The sequence below is a fragment of the Sus scrofa genome, chromosome 2, assembly GCF_054392235.1.
Source record: "Sus scrofa isolate SSC_HxYL_T2T_F1_AM1 chromosome 2, Sscrofa_HxYL_maternal_Yorkshire_Landrace_v2.0, whole genome shotgun sequence".
In the NCBI taxonomy this organism is placed as follows: Eukaryota; Metazoa; Chordata; class Mammalia; order Artiodactyla; family Suidae; genus Sus; species Sus scrofa.
The window spans coordinates 150,851,595-150,869,246 of NC_139384.1; the positions used below are offsets into that span (position 1 = coordinate 150,851,595).

Sequence of the window (17,652 nt, forward strand, 5' to 3'; positions counted from 1 at the left end):
GGTTAATAAACCCGACTAGCATACATGAGAACGAGGGTTCGATCCCTGGCCTCAGTCAGTGGGTTAAGGATCCAGCATTGTCATGAGCTGTGGTGTAGGTTGCAGATGCAGCTCGGATCTGGTGTGTGGCTGTGGCTGTGGCTGTGGCTGTGGGCAGCAGCTGTAGTACCAATTTGACCCCTAGCCTGGGAACCTCCATATGCCATGGGTGCGGCCCTAAAAAGCAAACAAACAAACAAAAAAATATGTCAAATGCCACAGGGAAGGAATATTTCTGAGATGTGCTTAAATTATAATCTGTGGAAGGAACTTTACTGCTCATTGGGCAAATATGTATATAGCTTTATCAGCTCTTAAAGTTCACCTGAATAATTGAGCTAATCAGAAACTGATTATACTTTCTTTTTTTTCCTTTGGACACACTCAGGGCATATAGAATTTCCTGTCCCAGGGATCAAATCCAAGCCAGATCTGTGACCTCTGCCACAGCTGCAGCAATGCCAGATGCTTAACCCACTGCTCCAGGCTGGGGATCGAACTGGCACCTCCACAGAGACAAGCCACATCATTGACCCACTGCACCATTGTGGGAACTCCTAGAATCTTTAATTCAGTTATCTATTTAGTTCATGTAGTGGTTGGACCGCCACCAGGCCCATGAGAGGCAAGGTTAATGAATTACGGTCTTGGTAACAGTAAACACTAAATGAGGCTGTGTGAACAAGCTACTGTTTACAACCCCTATTTTCAGTTCATCATTTTCTATCATATTTTCCTTTGAAGTTGGACTGCTGTCTGTATTTGATATCATCATAAAAGGTTTTTTTTTTTAATCCTAACTTAATCTTTTAAAGCCTTACCTGGAAAATTTGATGGAATTAATCACAGTAGTATCAAGTTTATGATGCTCTTTATCTGATATACATTATTATTGCTGAAATAGAACGTACTGATAAATACAAGTTAACATCAAGCTGGCTCCCCAGTTAAATTTGAAATAGTGTCAAAATCAGTTCATATATAGTCTTTTGACTTTTATATTGGTCACTAAAGTGTGATTTATGATACTGGTCATATTTTTTTCAAACTGGCTTTTAACTCAAGAAGGATTATGAAATACAAATAAAATGCTAAATGATTTTTTAAATTATGTATAGGAAACTACTGTGTGCTAAGTACTGTATATTATATACAGTTTCAATCCCACTTAAAGGAGTCATTTTGTAACAGTGCCAGATAAGACATGGCATATACATTCATCTGACGTCTCTCCCTCCCGCATGCAGTGTGTCAGTCTCTAGTGTGCAGGAAGGGCACGGGGGGCGGGAGTGGACGGCGAAATGCCCAGGTGGAAGAGGAGAACGCCTCTAGATGGAAATTTCACGCTCTTTGTGGTTTGTTCTCTGTTAGTTTACCAGCATTCCCAAGAGAACCAGGTGAGGATCTTGTGTGGATTTCCAGTATGTGTAAGTCATCGTATGGCCTGGATTAAAACCACATCCATGTCAAAGGCAGAGTAGATGTAGATGGGGATTACAAACTAGACCAGACAGTACACGCTACAGGAGGCGATCCACTGAATGCTGTTTTTCTTGGAGTAGCTGAATAGAGGAAAGGTGGATTCACAGGACATTTTCCAAACAGATTTGAGAACTTTCTGTGATTGTATCAGTAACTTTGCTAATGTGTTAGCCTAGGTATTCTCCTGTGATATGATTTAAAAGTACAGAAATGAATGTTTCCATTATGATGTGAAATCGGCAGTAGAGACACAGGAAACTTCTTTCCCTAAAAATTGTGTTGAAATCACTTTGTCATCACGTTCTTATAAGAAAAGGATTTGAAATTTGTCATTTGAAGGAAAATGAAAGACCATCCAGATAATTTGTCATTCATAGGTGTATTTATTTTTAAAGAGTAACTTTAGTAGTGAAATCTGAGATTCTTGCAGTCATGCAGGTGTCAAGGCTCCTGGCCAGGTCCTGTCAGTGAAAGAGCAGCATAATGTCAGTGCCGTGTCTGTCTATTTTGTTCTTTTTGTTTGGAGGAGTTTAGGTCAGTGGTTGCTGCTTAATGGGAAGGAAAAGAAAAAAAAAATAATAATGAACTAAGTTTTTAACTGATAAGTGGCCTTGTAGCAGTTTTCAACTGGAGGCAAGCCATAGGTGGCTCATGCCTCTTTGTCACCCTCAGAAAGTCCCAATGTCAAAGAATATCATAATATCATAATATAAATATCATAAATTGAAACTCCCCTACTTTTTTTTTTTAAACAACAGCCCTTGGCATTCCCATTGTGGAGTAGTGAAAACAAATCCAACTAGGAACCATGAGGTTGCAGGTTCGATCCCTGGCCTCGATCAGCGGGTCAAGGTATTGCCGTGAGCTGTGGTGTAGGTCACAGATGCAGCTCTGATCTGGCGTGGCTGTGGCTGTGGTATAGACCGGCGGCTACAGCTCCGATTAGACCCCTAGCCTGGGAACCTCCATATGCCTCGAGTGTGGCCCTAAGAAAAGGCAAAAACAAACAGACAAAAAAACAGCCCTTTCTTTTACCTGACATAATTTTTTTTTTAATTGTGGCAAAGTAGCACATAACATAAAATTTATCATTTTTACCATTTGTCAAAATACTGTGACACTTGTACATTCATGACGTTGTGCAATTATCACCACTATCTAGTTAAAGAAAGAAATTTTCTTTTCCCAAAAAGAAACCCTGTATCCATTAGAGCATCACGAAATATTTTTTATTTCCAATATGTTAAAGTTCATGAGAGTTGGCGTTCCCATCGTGGCACAGTGGTTAATGAATCCAACTAGGAACCATGAGGTTGCGGGTTCAGTCCCTATCTTTACTCAGTGAGTTAAGGATCTGGCATGGCAGTGAGCTGTGGTGTAGGTCGCAGACATGGCTCAGATCTGACGTTGCTGTGGCTCTGGCGTAGGCCGGTGGCTATAGCTTCTATTGGATCCCTAGCCTGGGAACCTCCGTATGTCGTGGGTATGGCCCTGGAAAAAGACAAAAGAAAAAAAAAAAAAAAGGTCATGAGAGTTTACATAAGTGCTCGTACCTACCTATGGATGTTTCTCTGTATTGCACACATGGATGTGTGTGTAATATACCATATGAAAGTAATTCTACCCTTCTTTATGTATACATCATTCTTTATTCAAAAGCAGAAGTAAGAGAGATTTTAAGGTATAAAAAAAGTATTTTTTTCATTCTCCAGTTTGTTATGCTGAATGCTTTTGTTTGGTGAGGGTTATCAGTATCTACATTTTTCAGAGTTCCTGTCGTGACTCAGCAGTAATGAACCTGACTAGTATGCGTGAGGGCTCGAGTTCTATCCCTGGCCTTGCTCAGTGGGTTAAGGATCTGGTGTTGCTGTGAGCTGTGGTGTAGGTCACAGATGAGGCTCAGATCTGGTGTTGCTGTGGCTGTGGTGTACACCAGCAGCTACAGCTCCAATTTGACCCCTAGCGTGGGAACTTCCATATGCTGCAGGTGTGGCCCTAAAAGGCAAAAAAAAAAAAAAAAAAAAAAGTCCATTTTTCCATTTTGGAGACTTGTTAGATCCTAACGATAACAAAAGGGCCCAGAGCGCAGTAACCAGTGTGCCTTCTTTTGGGGAGTGGGGGCCACTTGCAGCACATGGACGTTCCCAGACTATGGGTTGAATTGGAGCTGCAGCTGCTGGCCTACACCACAGCCACAGCAATGCTGGATCCTTAACCCGCTGTGTCCTTATGGATGCTAGTCAGATTCATTCCCACTGAGCCACGCCAGGAACTCCATGCCTTCTTTAGTTTAGCATTTTTAGGTCTAACTTTAATTGAAACAGATAATTCAACTTCTAGGTTGACCTGAATCCATAAATAAATGGCCAGCGTCCAAAAGGGTCCATCTTGGTGAGTTTCAGACTAATAAAGAAAATACTTTTCTTTAAGATACAGTGGGCTTGTCATAGGGCTAAAGCCACTTGGATGGGCAGTTTGCAATGGCTTAAATAAATCAAAACTTTAACCATAGCCCCTACAGTCTTTGAGGTAGATTAATGTTACAGGATCATTAGTAATAATTTACTATATTTCAAAGTAAAATATTACTCAGCCATTAAAATGAATGAGATACCGGCTTTTTTAGTAACATGGATGGACCTAGAAATTATCATGCTAAGTGAAGTCAGCCATACAATGAGACACCAACATCAAATGCTTTCACTGACACGTAGAATCTGAAAAAAGGACAGAATGAACTTCTTTGCAGAACAGATACTGACTTACAGACTTTGAAAAGTGTATGGTCTCCAAAGGAGACAGTTTGGAGGGTAGGGGGATCTGCTGGGGTTGTGGGATGGAAATCATATAAAATTGGATTGTGATGATCATTGTACAACTATAAATGTAATAATTTCATTGAGTAAAAAAAATAAAAAAAATAAACCAAAGTAAAAGCTGACGTCCGTTTGGGAACCCTTGTCTTCAGTTCCCTGGTGGAGTCTTCATTTCTTTTTTTTCTTTTTTTTTGCCTTTTTAGGGCCACACCCTCAGCACATGCAGGTTCCCAGGCTAGGGGTCTAATCAGAGCTGTTGCTGCCGGCCTACACCACAGCCACAGCAACGTGGGATCCGAGCCTCGTCTGCGACGTACACCACAGCTCATGGCAATGCCGGATCCTTAACCCACTGAGCGAGGCCAGGGATTGAACCCACAACCTCATGGTTCCTAGTCGGGTTCATTTCTGCTGCACCATGACGAGAACTCCTGAGTCTTCATTTTTAAACAGATACTTCTGCCTACACAGCCTCCTTGTACTCTGACAACCAATTGGCTAACAACCAAGGGAGTGGCAGGATATTTTTGATCCTGCCGTCTTTAGCTCACCTTGCTAAAGATCCTCTCTCTGTGGTCTGTGGCAGTGTTCTTCCCAACTGGTGAAATGGAGTTATCAGAGCAATTTTCCTGGAATTGTAGGAGAGAAAAATTAATTAACCCACCAGAACCATCAGCCTACTAGGTCCAAGCAGGAAAACATAAGGTTGTCAAGAGAAGCTGGTATCACTAACTCAGGCTTTCTTCTTTTCAGAATTCAAGAAATTCTGTTCTGACCTCTTCTGGATTTGGAGCATCTCTCCCGAGTTCATCACAAACTTTGACTTTTGGAAGTGGAAGGAGCCAGTCCAATGGGGTTCTCGCCACAGAGAACAAACCTTTGGGCTTCTCTTTTGGCTGTAGCTCTGCACCAGAGTCTCAGAAAGACTCTGATCTCTCCAAAAACTTGTTTTTCCAATGCATGTCTCAAACTTTACCCACCAGTAACTACTTTACTACCGTTTCAGAAAGTTTGGCTGATGACTCCTCTAGTCGAGACTCATTCAAACAAAGCCTTGAGAGCCTATGTAAAGGAAGATCCACTCTTGGAGCAGACACTAAATCAGGCTCTAAGGCTGGCAGCTCTGTGGACCGGAAAGTGCCTGCAGAGTCCATGCCCACCCTCACGCCAGCCTTCCCACGGAGCCTCCTAAATGCCCGCACCCCAGACGGACATGAAAATCTATTTTTACAGCCCCCTAAACTGTCCCGAGAAGAGCCTTCTAACCCTTTCTTGGCGTTTGTGGAGAAAGTTGAACATAGCCCTTTCAGCAGCTTTGCATCTCAGGCATCAGGCAGCTCCTCTTCTGCTACCACTGTCACCTCCAAGGCAGCACCCAGCTGGCCCGAGTCGCACTCCTCTACAGATTCAGCATCTTTAGCAAAGAAGAAAACTCTGTTCATCACAACTGACTCCTCCAAACTGGTGTCTGGTGTTCTGGGCTCAGCTCTGACCACTGGGGGGCCAAGCCTCTCTGCCATGGGGAATGGCCGCTCGAGTTCACCCACCAGCAGCCTCACCCAGCCCATTGAGATGCCTACTCTCTCCTCCAGCCCCACCGAGGAGAGGCCAACTGTGGGACCTGGACAGCAGGACAATCCTCTCCTCAAAACCTTTAGTAATGTCTTTGGCAGGCACTCAGGCAGCTTTCTGTCCTCCCCAGCAGATTTTTCGCAGGAGAATAAAGCTCCTTTTGAAGCTGTGAAAAGGTTCTCACTGGATGAGCGAAGCTTGGCTTGCAGACAGGACTCGGACTCCAGTACCAATAGTGACCTGTCAGATTTGAGCGACTCTGAGGAGCAGCTGCAAGCCAAGACTGGCCTGAAGGGGATTCCGGAGCACTTGATGGGGAAGCTAGGCCCAAATGGGGAGCGCAGTGCTGAGCTGTTACTGGGCAAAGGCAAAGGGAAGCAGGCCCCCAAGGGCCGGCCTCGGACTGCCCCCCTGAAAGGTGATCCTGCCGGGGTTTTCTCTGAGCTTGGCTCTAACACTAGCCTCGAATGCCTGTTCTGCTCTTGGGCAGCAAATGGAAAGTTCTTTTCTTGGATGAAAAGTTCTGTAATCTCGTGGAATTACATAGCCAAAAGGTTCTAGTAGGGTCCCCTCATCAGACCTTCTGGTCTAGGGCAGGATTGATCTAAACCAGTACTGTAAGAGAGGTCTCTGTCTTGGGTCATGATAATCCCACAAAGTCTTGATAGTCTGTTATTTTCCTTCGGGAACTCTTGTATGTTTCTCTTGCCTTTGGCCTTTTCTCTTTAATTTACTTTAGGGGAGTCACTCAGTATTAGTCTTCATTCTCACACTGCAGACTTCAGCAGAATGGATAAAGCCAAGAGAAACACTCCGCACTTTGCTCTTCTCTGTCACATAAGGTTTTGACACCTCTTCCAAAAGCTGTTAACTCCTGTGATGTGAGGTTATGGTCCCACATTATGTAAGGGCAAGTGTAAGGGAAAGTCTCATGGTAAAAGTCACCATTCTTACTAGGATTTGGTGTCCCATGGGAGCCCCAGGAGTCCTTGGTTAGTAGAACAGTCATATCCTGAGGGGCCATTGGAAAGAGGCTACCTTCTGCCTTCCTGAGTTTTCCCTTACCCGTGCCCGGAGTTGCTTCGCTCTCATGGGGTACTTCCCACAAGTTCTCCATGGTCCTTAGCTCCTAGTCGAAGTCTCCTTGTTCCCTGTGCTCCCGTTCTGTCACAGATGGACCTGCTGGGCACATGCATATCCAGTGCAAGGAGGAGCGGCTCAGGTCAGGACAGGTATCTGTCCCCAAGAGGTTTATGATATTGAGTCTCATACCTTTCGTGACCGACCATTTCTCTCCCTCCTTTGCTACAGTTGGCCAGTCAGTGCTGAAAGACGTGAGCAAAGTGAAGAAGCTGAAGCAGTCCGGAGAGCCCTTCCTGCAGGATGGGTCATGCATCAATGTAGCCCCTCACCTGCACAAGTGTCGTGAGTGCCGCCTGGAGCGGTATCGGAAGTTCAAGGAACAGGAGCAAGATGATTCCACTGTGGCCTGCCGCTTCTTTCACTTCCGGAGGTACCCAGACTCCTCTTCCCAGTTTTGTTAGTGATACGTAGCTCCCACTCTTTCCCTGACTCAGTACACATACCTCACCATTTTTTCCTTGTTTCCCCAAACTCCCTTGTCTCAGAATCTGTGCCCAAGTGCTGCCTTTAGTGGCCACTTAGTTGTTCGGATTTTGAAATATGTGACTTTATCCTTAGAGAAATGAAATTGAACAATCTCAGCTGCTGCCCCCTGAGCTGTGTTGAGTTATTCCTAACCTGGGCTCCATTTGAAACCGGTGTTGTGAGCAGGACAGCATTTCGTGTAAGAGATCTGCCTGACCACTACTCCTCTCTAGTGCTCAAGTAACTTGAATCCCCTAGAGGGAAGAGAAGGAAGATTAGGAGGTAATGTTAACCGTCTTTGAAATAGAGATAGCTGGAGTTCCCATCATGGCTCAGTGGAAATGAATCTGACTGATAACCATGAGGACATGGGTTCGATTCCTGGCCTCACTCAGTGGGTTAAGGATCTGGCATTGTGAGCTGTGGTGTAGGTCACAGATGCAGCTTGGATCTAGGGTTGCTGTGACTGTGGTGTAGGCCGGTTGCTACAGCTCCAATTCCACCCCTAGCCTGGGAACCTCCATGTGCTGTAGGTGCAGCCCTAAAAAAAGACAAAAAAAAAAAAAAAGGGTAACTGGTGAAAAATTCTAGGAATATCCCTTGTTTTTACCAGGTGACAGGTATTTAGTCACTTTTCTCTGCTTGATAAACTTAGAAGAGAAATTTCTTCTAAATAATCTTTCAAGGGTCCTTAATTATTATTATTATTTATTTATTTATTTTTTGGCTGCATCTGTGGCCTGAAGAAGTGACCCGAGCTACAGCAGTGAAAATGCCAGATCTTTAACCACTAGGCCACCAGGGAACTTCCAAGTCCTTGATTTTTTTAAATAAATAAATCCAAGTGGTTTATCCACATAGCATGGATTTACTTATTCAGCAAATGTTTGTTGAGCACTTAATGTATGTCAGCCATTGTTGTGGACACTGAGGATTAAAGAGTGCAAAAAATCATATTCCAAGCCTCTAGGCTTGTTGGAGACACAGACATTAAATAAGAAAAAAAAAAATCTTGGGAGTTCCTGCCATGGTGCAGTGGTTAATGAATCCGACTAGGAACCATGAGGTTGCGGGTTCGATCCCTGGCCTCGCTTAGTGGGTTAAGGATCCGGCGTGGCCATGAGCTGTGGTGTAGGTTGCGGACAAGGCTCGGATCCCGCATTGCTGTGGCTGTGTCCGTGGCCGGTGTCTACAGCTCTGATTAGACCCCTAGCCTAGGAATCTCCATATGCCACAGGAGCAGCCCTAGAAAAAGGCACACACACAAAAAAAACTTGGAATTCCCTTCATGGCTCAGCAGTTAGCAAACCTGACTAGGATCCATGACATTGTGGATTTGATCCTTGACCTCATCCAGTGGGTTAAGGATCTGGCATTGCAGTGAGCTGTGGTGTGGGTCACAGACGTGGCTCACATCCCGCATGGCTGTGGCTGTGGTGTAGGCCGGCAGCTGCAGCTCCACTTCGACCCCTAGCCTGGGAATTACCATATGCCACAGGTGTGGCCCTAAAAATGGGGCAAAAAAAAAGGATATATTTTGAAGGCAAAGCCACATGATTTTCTGATGGATTAGATATGGGATATGAAAGAGAGAAAGGAGTCAAGGCTTCTGGCCTGAAAATTGGGGAAATGGAATTGCCATTTATTCATAAGGTACTTTCTCAGAGAAAAGTGGGTTGGAGGAGGAAATTGGGGAGTGTTAATTTAGGTATGTTAAACTAGAGGTGCCTGTTAGATCTCCAAAGAGATGTTGAAAGGACAGCTGGATGTTATAACTCTAGAGATGAGGAAGAAGTCCAAGCTGAAATAAAAATGTGGATGTCACTAGGTGTTTAAAGCTGTGAGGCTAATTGAGATCACTTGGAGTCCCCGTCGTAGCTCAGTGGTAGCAAGCCTGGCTGGTATCCATGAGGACATGGGTTCAATACCTGGCTTTGTTCAGTGGGTTAAGGATCTGGCATTGCTGTGAGCTGTGGTGTAGGTCGCAGACACAGCTCACATCCTGCGTTGCTGTGAGCTGTGGTGTAGGCCAGCAGCTACAGCTCTGATTCAACCCCTAGCCTGGGGACCTCCATATGCCACAGGAGTACGGCGCTAAAAACCTAAAAAAAAAAAAAAGAGAGAGAGAGAGATCACTTAAGGAGTCAAAGTCTGGGTAGAGAAGAGAAGCAGTCCAAGGACTGAATTCTGAAGCTCTCCAATGTTAAGAGATGGGAAAGATGAGGAGGAACTGTGAAAGAGGCTCAGAAAGTCAGTGAGCTGTCTTGGAAGACAACCGAGGAGAGTGTTTCTGGGAGAGAATAATGACCCGTGGCAGAGATGTTGGTGATGGGGTAGGGTCAGTTAAGGACTGAAAACAGCCATTGGGTCTAACAAGAGGGTGTGACCTTGTCAAAAAGAGTTCGGGGGGGTTGCCTGCTGGCCTGGTGGGTTAAAGATCCAGCATTGTGGAGTTCCCGTCGTGGCGCAGTGGTTAACAAATCTGACTAGGAACCATGAGGTTGCGGGTTCAGTCCCTGCCCTTGCTCAGTTTAACGGTCCGGCGTTGCCGTGAGCTGTGGTGTAGGTTGCAGATGCGGCTCGGATCCCGCGTTGCTGTGGCTCTGGCGTGGGCCGGTGGCTACAGCTCTGATTCAACCCCTAGCCTGGGAACCTCCATATGCCGAGGGAGCGGCCCAAGAAAAGGCAAAAAGACAAAAAAAAAAAAAGATCCAGCATTGTCACTGGCGTGGCTTGGATCTCTGCTGTAGCACAAGTTTGACCTCTGGCCTGGGAACTTCTTTTTCTCTCTCTCTCTTTTTTTTTTGTCCTTGTTAGGGCCGCACCTGCGGCATTTGGAAGTTCCCAGGCTAGGGGTTGAATCAGAGCTGCAGCTGCCGACCTACACACCACAGCCACAGCCACAGCAATGCGGGAACTGAGCTGCGTCTGCAACCTACACCACTCAGCTCACGGCAACACTGGATCCTTTAACCCACTGAGCGAGGCCGAAGATTGAACGCACATCCTCATGGATGCTAGTCGGTTTCATTACTACTGAGCCACAACAGGAACTCCTGGCCTGGGAACTCCTGCGTGCCAGGGGCACAGCCAAAAAAAATATTTTTTTTTAATTAAAAAAAAAAAAGAGTTCCCGTTATGGATTAGCGGTTAACAAACCCAACTGGCATCTTGGGAACTTCCATACGCCACGAGTGCAGCCCTAAAAAGACAAAAAAAAAAATTTTTTTTTTTTAAATGAAAGAAAGAAACTTTGCTCTTACAAACAGACAAATGGAGGTGGGTGTGGGATCAAAAGGATTTTTTGAGACAGCACGTTCAGATACTGACAGGAATGATTTAGTAGAGAGGAAAATAGGTGATGCAGAAGAGAGAATTAGAGGAGGGATTCCTGTGCAGGAGTATAGGATGCAGAGCATAGATGGAGAGATTGGTCTTCACTCCTTGCTCATTCATAGTGGCAGTGGTTGAGATGGAAGGTGTGGTGGTGTGGTGGTGGTAGGAGCTTGTGGGAATTCTCTTCTGGCTCCTTGTGGAATTTTTTTCAGTGAAATATTTGGCAAGGTCCTTGTGGGGAAAATAATATTAAAGGCTTGAAAAGAAAGGAGAGGATGTTGAGCAGGCATCCAGGAGAGGGAGCACACCAGGCAATATTAAGGGCTCCCCTGACGTGAAGAGACATGAATTTCAAATGTGACACTGAGTATGGCTCTGTATGTTTCTCTGGTCATGTTCAGTGGTGTAGGTGCTAGTGTGGAAGGTGGAGAAACTGGTGGGCATTTCTGGGGACAGCTTTTTTTTGGACCCCTCCTTGGCATATGGAGTTCCCGGGCCAGGGATCAGATTGGAGCTGAAGTTGCGACCTAAGCCATAGCTGTGGCAATGCTGGATCTTCAACCCACTGTCCCGGGCCAGGGATTGAACCTGCATGCCAGAGTTCCCAAGACAGAGCTGATCCCATTGCGCCACAGTGGGAACTCTGGTTCTAGGGTTTTACTGTGTGTTGGTTTACATGGCAGCTGCTATTTACCATATATTTGACTGTGTCCCTTCCTGTCTCAGGTTGATCTTCACTCGAAAGGGGGTACTCCGAGTGGAGGGGTTTCTGAGTCCCCAGCAAAGTGACCCTGATGCCATGAACCTGTGGATTCCCTCTTCCTCCCTGGCAGAAGGAATAGACCTAGAAACCTCAAAATACATCCTGGCCAATGTTGGGGACCAGTTCTGCCAGCTTGTGATGTCTGAGAAGGAGGCTATGATGATGGTGGAGCCACACCGTAAGGCACTGGCTTGTTCGTCTTCCAGGCATTCTCAATTGGAAACTCATTTTCTTTGCTGAAAGGGAGTCATGGAAGGAGTGGCAGATGGCATTTTCTATGGATTAATTAGGACTGATAAAACTTCTCTTTGTAGAAAACTAAACAGCTAAAGCTGTACCTATATCCAGCAGTCCTCGTTCTTTCAGTCTTTGGCAGTTAACAAACTAAAAATTCCTTCCCTGCCTGCCTTTCATTTTTAGGGCACAGTTGCCATAATTTGCATCTTGATCCCTGGTTTGGGTTTGGTTCACTGTAAATGTTTTCAGTTTGATTTGAACCACTTTGTGTTAGTAAACAATACTCTGTGGTTTGTGACTACATAAGTGCTACTGGCTGCCATGTTTCATACCTAGAACCCACGTTATTCAGACATTTATATTTCTGTCAGTGAGATCATGGGCCCTATTTCTAGACCAAGAATATTGACTATGTTCTAAGAGAAGAATCCTCTTATTTCAAACTTCCCCAAATTGAAAATTTAGTATTATATTAAGTGACAACATGTGGCATTCATTCTCACTGACACTTATTTGGAAGTATTAGAAATTCCATGTATTTTGTTTCTCTTACAATTATAAAAACACAAACTTCATGAACTTTGAGTTTTATTGCTGGAAAAAACATTTGAGTAGGAATCAGTCGATCTAGGATCTTACACTGTTGATCAGGCCAACAATGTTCCTCTTCCTTTTTCCACCAGAGAAAGTGGCCTGGAAGCGAGCCGTCCGTGGTGTGCGGGAGATGTGTGATGTATGTGAGACAACCCTCTTCAATATCCACTGGGTTTGTCGAAAATGTGGATTTGGAGTCTGCCTTGACTGTTACAGGCTCAGGAAGAGCCGACCACGCAGTGGTGAGCAAATACTGTCCTGTGTAGTTCGACATAAACTGTCAGTGGAGGTGTGGGACTTGGAATTGAAGCAGAAAGGGGTTTGTGCCCCCTCCTTAGCTTTTTAACTTTGTTTATGTTTTGTCACATTGTGAAGTCTTAAAATTGCCAGTATTTCTGCCTAACTGGGAAGATTAAAATAAGCCAAGAAGTGTTATTCTTCATCTTCCCTTGTTTTTTTAAATAACATCTTTATTGAGATAATAATTTATAAGTTGTAAAATTCACCCTTTTGATAATAATTTATAAGTTGTAAAATTCACCCTTTTAAAGTGTACAGATCAGGAGTTCCTTTGTGACTCAGTGGGTTAAGGATCTAGTGTTGTCACCACTGTGGCTCAGGTTTGATTCCTGACCCAGTAACATGCCATGGGCACGGCCAGAATAAACAAACTCAAATGGCAAAAAAATTAAAAAATTAAAAATAAATGGGCAAAATATTTGAACAGATACTTTACCAAAAAAGATATATCACTGGAAAATATACACCAGGAAGAAAACTATCATTACTTATTAGGGAAATTTCAAATTAAAATCATAATGAGAAACTACCATCCCCACTAGATGGCTAAATTTTTTTTTTTTTTTTTTTTTTTTTTTGTCTTTTTGCCATTTCTTGGGCTGCTCCCGCAGTATATGGAGGTTCCCAGGCTAGGGGTCCAATCAGAGCTGCAGCTGCCGGCCTATGCCAGAGCCACAGCAACTCGGGATCCGAGCCTCATCTGCCACTCACACCACAGCTCACAGCAATGCCAGATCCTCAACCCACTGAGCAAGGCCAGGGATCGCACCCGCAACTCCATGGTTCCCAGTCGGATTTGTTAACCACTGAGCCACAACGGGAACTCCTAAAATTTTTTTTAATTGACAATATCAAGTGTTGTCAAGAATATGGAACAACTAAAACTTATTAAACATTGCTGGTAGAAATGCAAGTTGAGACCATCACTTTGGAAAACAGTCTAGCCCTTTCTTATAAATACAGACATAAATTTACCATATGACTCAGCATCCCACTTATAGGTATTTAAGAAAAATGAAAACATGTTCAAAGAAACAAAAACATTCAAGAGCAGCTTTATTCATAATCATTAATAATTAGAAACAGTTCAGCTATTCACCAGCTCATGAATGGGTTAAACAAAATATGCTCCATCCATACTATGACATAGCACTCAGCCATAAAAAGGAATGAATTACTGATACATGCAACAGTATGGATGAATCTCAAAATCATTATACTGAATGAAAGAAGCCCAACACAATGACATACTGTATGTTTCCAGTAATATGAAATTTTTTTTTTCTTCTGTCTTTTGTCTTTTTAGGGCTGCACCCACAGCATATGGAGGTTCCCAGGCTAGGGGTCCAATCGGAGCTATAGCTGCCAGCCTACGCCACTGCCACAGCAACGAGGGATCCGAGTCAGCTCTGTTGACCTACACCACAGCTCACAGCAACACCGGATCCTCAACCCACTGAGCAGGATCAAACCTGCAACCTCTCGATTACTAGTAGGGTTCATTAACCACTGAGCCATGACAAGAACTCCTCCAGTAATATGAAATTCTTGAAAAAGAAAACTTCAGTGTCAGAAAGTTGATCGTTGGTGTCCAGGGGTGAGGAAAAGGTATTAACTGCAGAGGGCTGAAGGGAATTTGACGAAGGAATGTAAATGTTCTATGTCACAATTGTGGAACTCTTTCTACGACTGTATATGTTTATTGAAATTTATTGAAGTATGTACTTCAAGATGTTGAATTAACTTTCTGTAAATTATATCTCAGTGAAGTAGTGTTTTTTAAGGATTTTTATTTTTTCCATTATAGTTGGTTTACAGTGTTCTCTCAATTTCTACTACACAGCAAAGTGACCCAGTCACACGTATATATACTTTCTTTTTCTCATGTCATCCTCCATCATGTTCCATCGCAAGTGACTAGATCTAGTTCCCTGTGCTATACAGCAGGATCTCACTGCTTATCCACTCCAAAGGCAATAGTTTGCATCTCTTAACCTCATACTCCCAGTCCATCCCACTCCCCTTCCTCCATGGCAATCACAAGTCTGTTCTCCAAGTCCATGAGTTTCTTTTCTGTGGAAAGGTTCATTTGTGCCATATATTAGATTCCAGATATAGGTGATATCATATGGTATTTGTCTTTCTCTTTCTGACTCACTTAGTATGAGAATCTCTAGTTCCATCCACGTTGCTGCACATGGCACTATTTTGTTCTTTTTTATGGCCGAGTGGTATTCCATTGTGTATATATACCGCATCTTTTTTATTTTATTTTATTTTTTTGTCTTTTTGCCTTTTTGGGCCATACCTGCAGCATATTGGAGATTCCCAGGCAAGGGGTCAAATCAGAGCTGTAGCTACCAGCCTATACCACAGCCACAGCAACACTGGATTTGAGCCGCAACTACAACCTATACCCCAGCTCACAGTATTGCCGGATCCTTAACCCACTGTGCAAGGCCAGGGAATCGAACCCACATCCTCATGGATGCTAGTTGGGTTTGTTAACCACTGAGCCATGACAGGAACTCCTATATACCACATCTTCTTAATCCATTCATCTGTCGATGGACATTTAGGTTGTTTCCGTGTCTTGGCTATTGTGAATAGTGCTGCAGTGAACATAGGGGTGCATGTATCTTTGACAGTCTTTCCGGATATATGCCCAAGAGTGGGATTGCTGGGTCATATGGTAGTTCTACATCTTGTTTTCTGAGGTACCTCCATACTGTTTTCCATAGTGGTTGTACCAGTTCACATTCCCACCAACAGTGTAGGAGGGTTCCCTTTTCTCCACACCTTCTCTAGCATTTGTTATTTGTTGACTTGTTAATGAGGGCCATTCTGAGAGGTGTGAGATGGTACCTCATAGTAGTTTTCATTTGCATCTCTCTAATTATTAGTGATATTGAAGATTTTTTCATGTACTTGCGGGCCATCTGTATATCTTCTTTGAAGCAGTATTTTCATTTATTTATTTATTTATATTTTATGCTTTTTAGGGCCACATCGGCAGCACATGGAGGTTCCCAGGCTAGGGTCCAATTTAGGACCACAGCTGCCGGCCTATGCCATAGCCACAGCTACACCAGATCTGAGCCGCGTCTGTGACCTACATCACAGCTCCTGGCAACGCTGGATCCTTAACCCACTGAGCGAGGACAGGGATCGAATCCCCAGCCTCATGGTTTCTAGTCGGATTCTTTTCTGCTGTGCCACAACAGGAACTCCTGAAGTACTATTTTTAAAAGTTAGCTATTATCTTCTTTGACCCTTGAGAAAATTGGCCTTTAGAATCTGAAATTCTGACTCACTGAGAGAGATACATCTTGTGATCCTCATAAAATAAGTAAAGTCATTTAATTTCTGTTTCAGAGACAGAAGAGATGGGTGATGAAGAGGTTTTCTCCTGGTTGAAGTGTGCAAAGGGGCAGTCCCATGAACCAGAGAATCTTATGCCCACACAGATAATCCCTGGCACAGGTAAAGGAATTCCTTATTTAGATTTGGTAGGGAGAAAAATGTTTTTAATTGAGCTCTAATTTATATACCATAAAGCATGGTAAAATGGTTTATCTCAGCCTCACTTTTTTAAGCCTCACTAAGGTCTCTGACAATTTGAATCTTTAGAAATGCTAGATTGTATGCAGCCAGTGTACTCGCTTTGCCTCACTTTTCTGGGTAGAGAGGTTGGTTGGTTGCTTTTCAGATGTCATTTTATGTTCCTATGGTTGGCAGCAGCAGAACAGAAAAGGCCAGTCCCCTGGTTTCCAAAAAAATTTTTTAAGCTTGTAGAAATCCAGCCGAAGTGAATCAAATTTCCTGCATCCATGAAGAAAGCAGCCTAACAGTAGGAATCAACTGTCATGTGGTAGCTTACTTCAGTGATTCCTCCAGAAAGTCTGTTTCCAGCTTCCACACGTCCATTAACATACACACACTGGGGAGTTCCCGTCATGGTGCAGTGGAAACAAGTCTGACTAGCATCCATGAGGACGCAGGTTTGATCCCTGGCCTCGCTCAGTGGGTTAAGGTAAGGATCCAGCATTGCTGTGGCTGTGGTGTAGGCCGGCAGCTGCAGCTCCGATTCGACCCCTAGCCTGGTAACTTCCATATGCTGCAGCTGCAGCCCTAAAAGAACAAAACAAAATATATATATACACACACCTATTGAAATTGGTGAATCTCTTGCCTGTATTCTTTACTGCTTTAAGGATCACTCTCCCCACCCCAGGATCCTTTATACTCCAGTACTTCCAGGCAAATGCCTGCTTCTTGTTGATCTAAGCATTTGGTTGAATGTTTGTATAAAATTTACATAGGTCTGTTTATTTTATTTTAACTTACAGTAAAGTCCATACATCTCAAATATACAGTTCAAAATGTTTACATACACTCGAACATTAAGGAATCTACCCCTAGAGTTTCTGCTGAGAGACACCTTAGCGTCCACTAGAGGAGGGAAGGAATGTAGCTTAGTGGTTAAGAGTGCACAGAGCTTTAGTGCTAGATAGATATACTTGGGTTAACGTCTTAGTGTTTTCAGTTACCAACTTTATGTACTTAAACAAGTAACCTAACTTCTCTTGAGTCTCAGCTTCATCATCAAAAATCGAGGGTAGGGGAGTTACCACTGTGGTGCAGCAGAAACCAATCCGACTAGTATCCATGAGGATTCGGGCTGAATCCCCAGGCTCACTCAGCGGGTTAAGGATCCAGCGTTGCTGTGATCTGTGGTGTAGGTTGCAGACACAACTCATTTCCCTCATTGCTGTGGCTGTGGCCAGCAACTGTTGCTCCTATTGTACCCTTAGCCTGGGAAGTTCCATATGCTGTGAGTGGGGCCCTAAAAAAAAAAAAAAAAAAAAAAAAAAAAAAATTGAGGGTAAAAGCTCATACCTCACT

The 17,652-nt window shown here is 43.8% G+C and overlaps 1 protein-coding gene across 4 annotated transcripts in view; it reads left to right on the plus strand.

Annotated features, from left to right (window-relative positions):
- Positions 1 to 17,652, plus strand: part of KDM3B (lysine demethylase 3B) — a 72,257-nt gene that overhangs the window by 37,426 nt on the left and 17,179 nt on the right. For 2 of the 4 annotated variants that reach the window (XM_003480917.5, XM_085014716.1), the window contains exons 8-12: positions 5,091 to 6,327; positions 7,221 to 7,422; positions 11,580 to 11,794; positions 12,537 to 12,689; positions 16,123 to 16,230. In XM_003480917.5, coding sequence (XP_003480965.3) covers positions 5,091 to 6,327; positions 7,221 to 7,422; positions 11,580 to 11,794; positions 12,537 to 12,689; positions 16,123 to 16,230 — 1,915 coding nt within the window. The remainder of the gene's footprint in view (positions 1 to 5,090; positions 6,328 to 7,220; positions 7,423 to 11,579; positions 11,795 to 12,536; positions 12,690 to 16,122; positions 16,231 to 17,652) is intronic. The other 2 variants (XM_085014715.1, XM_085014717.1) reach the window with 1 other exon arrangement.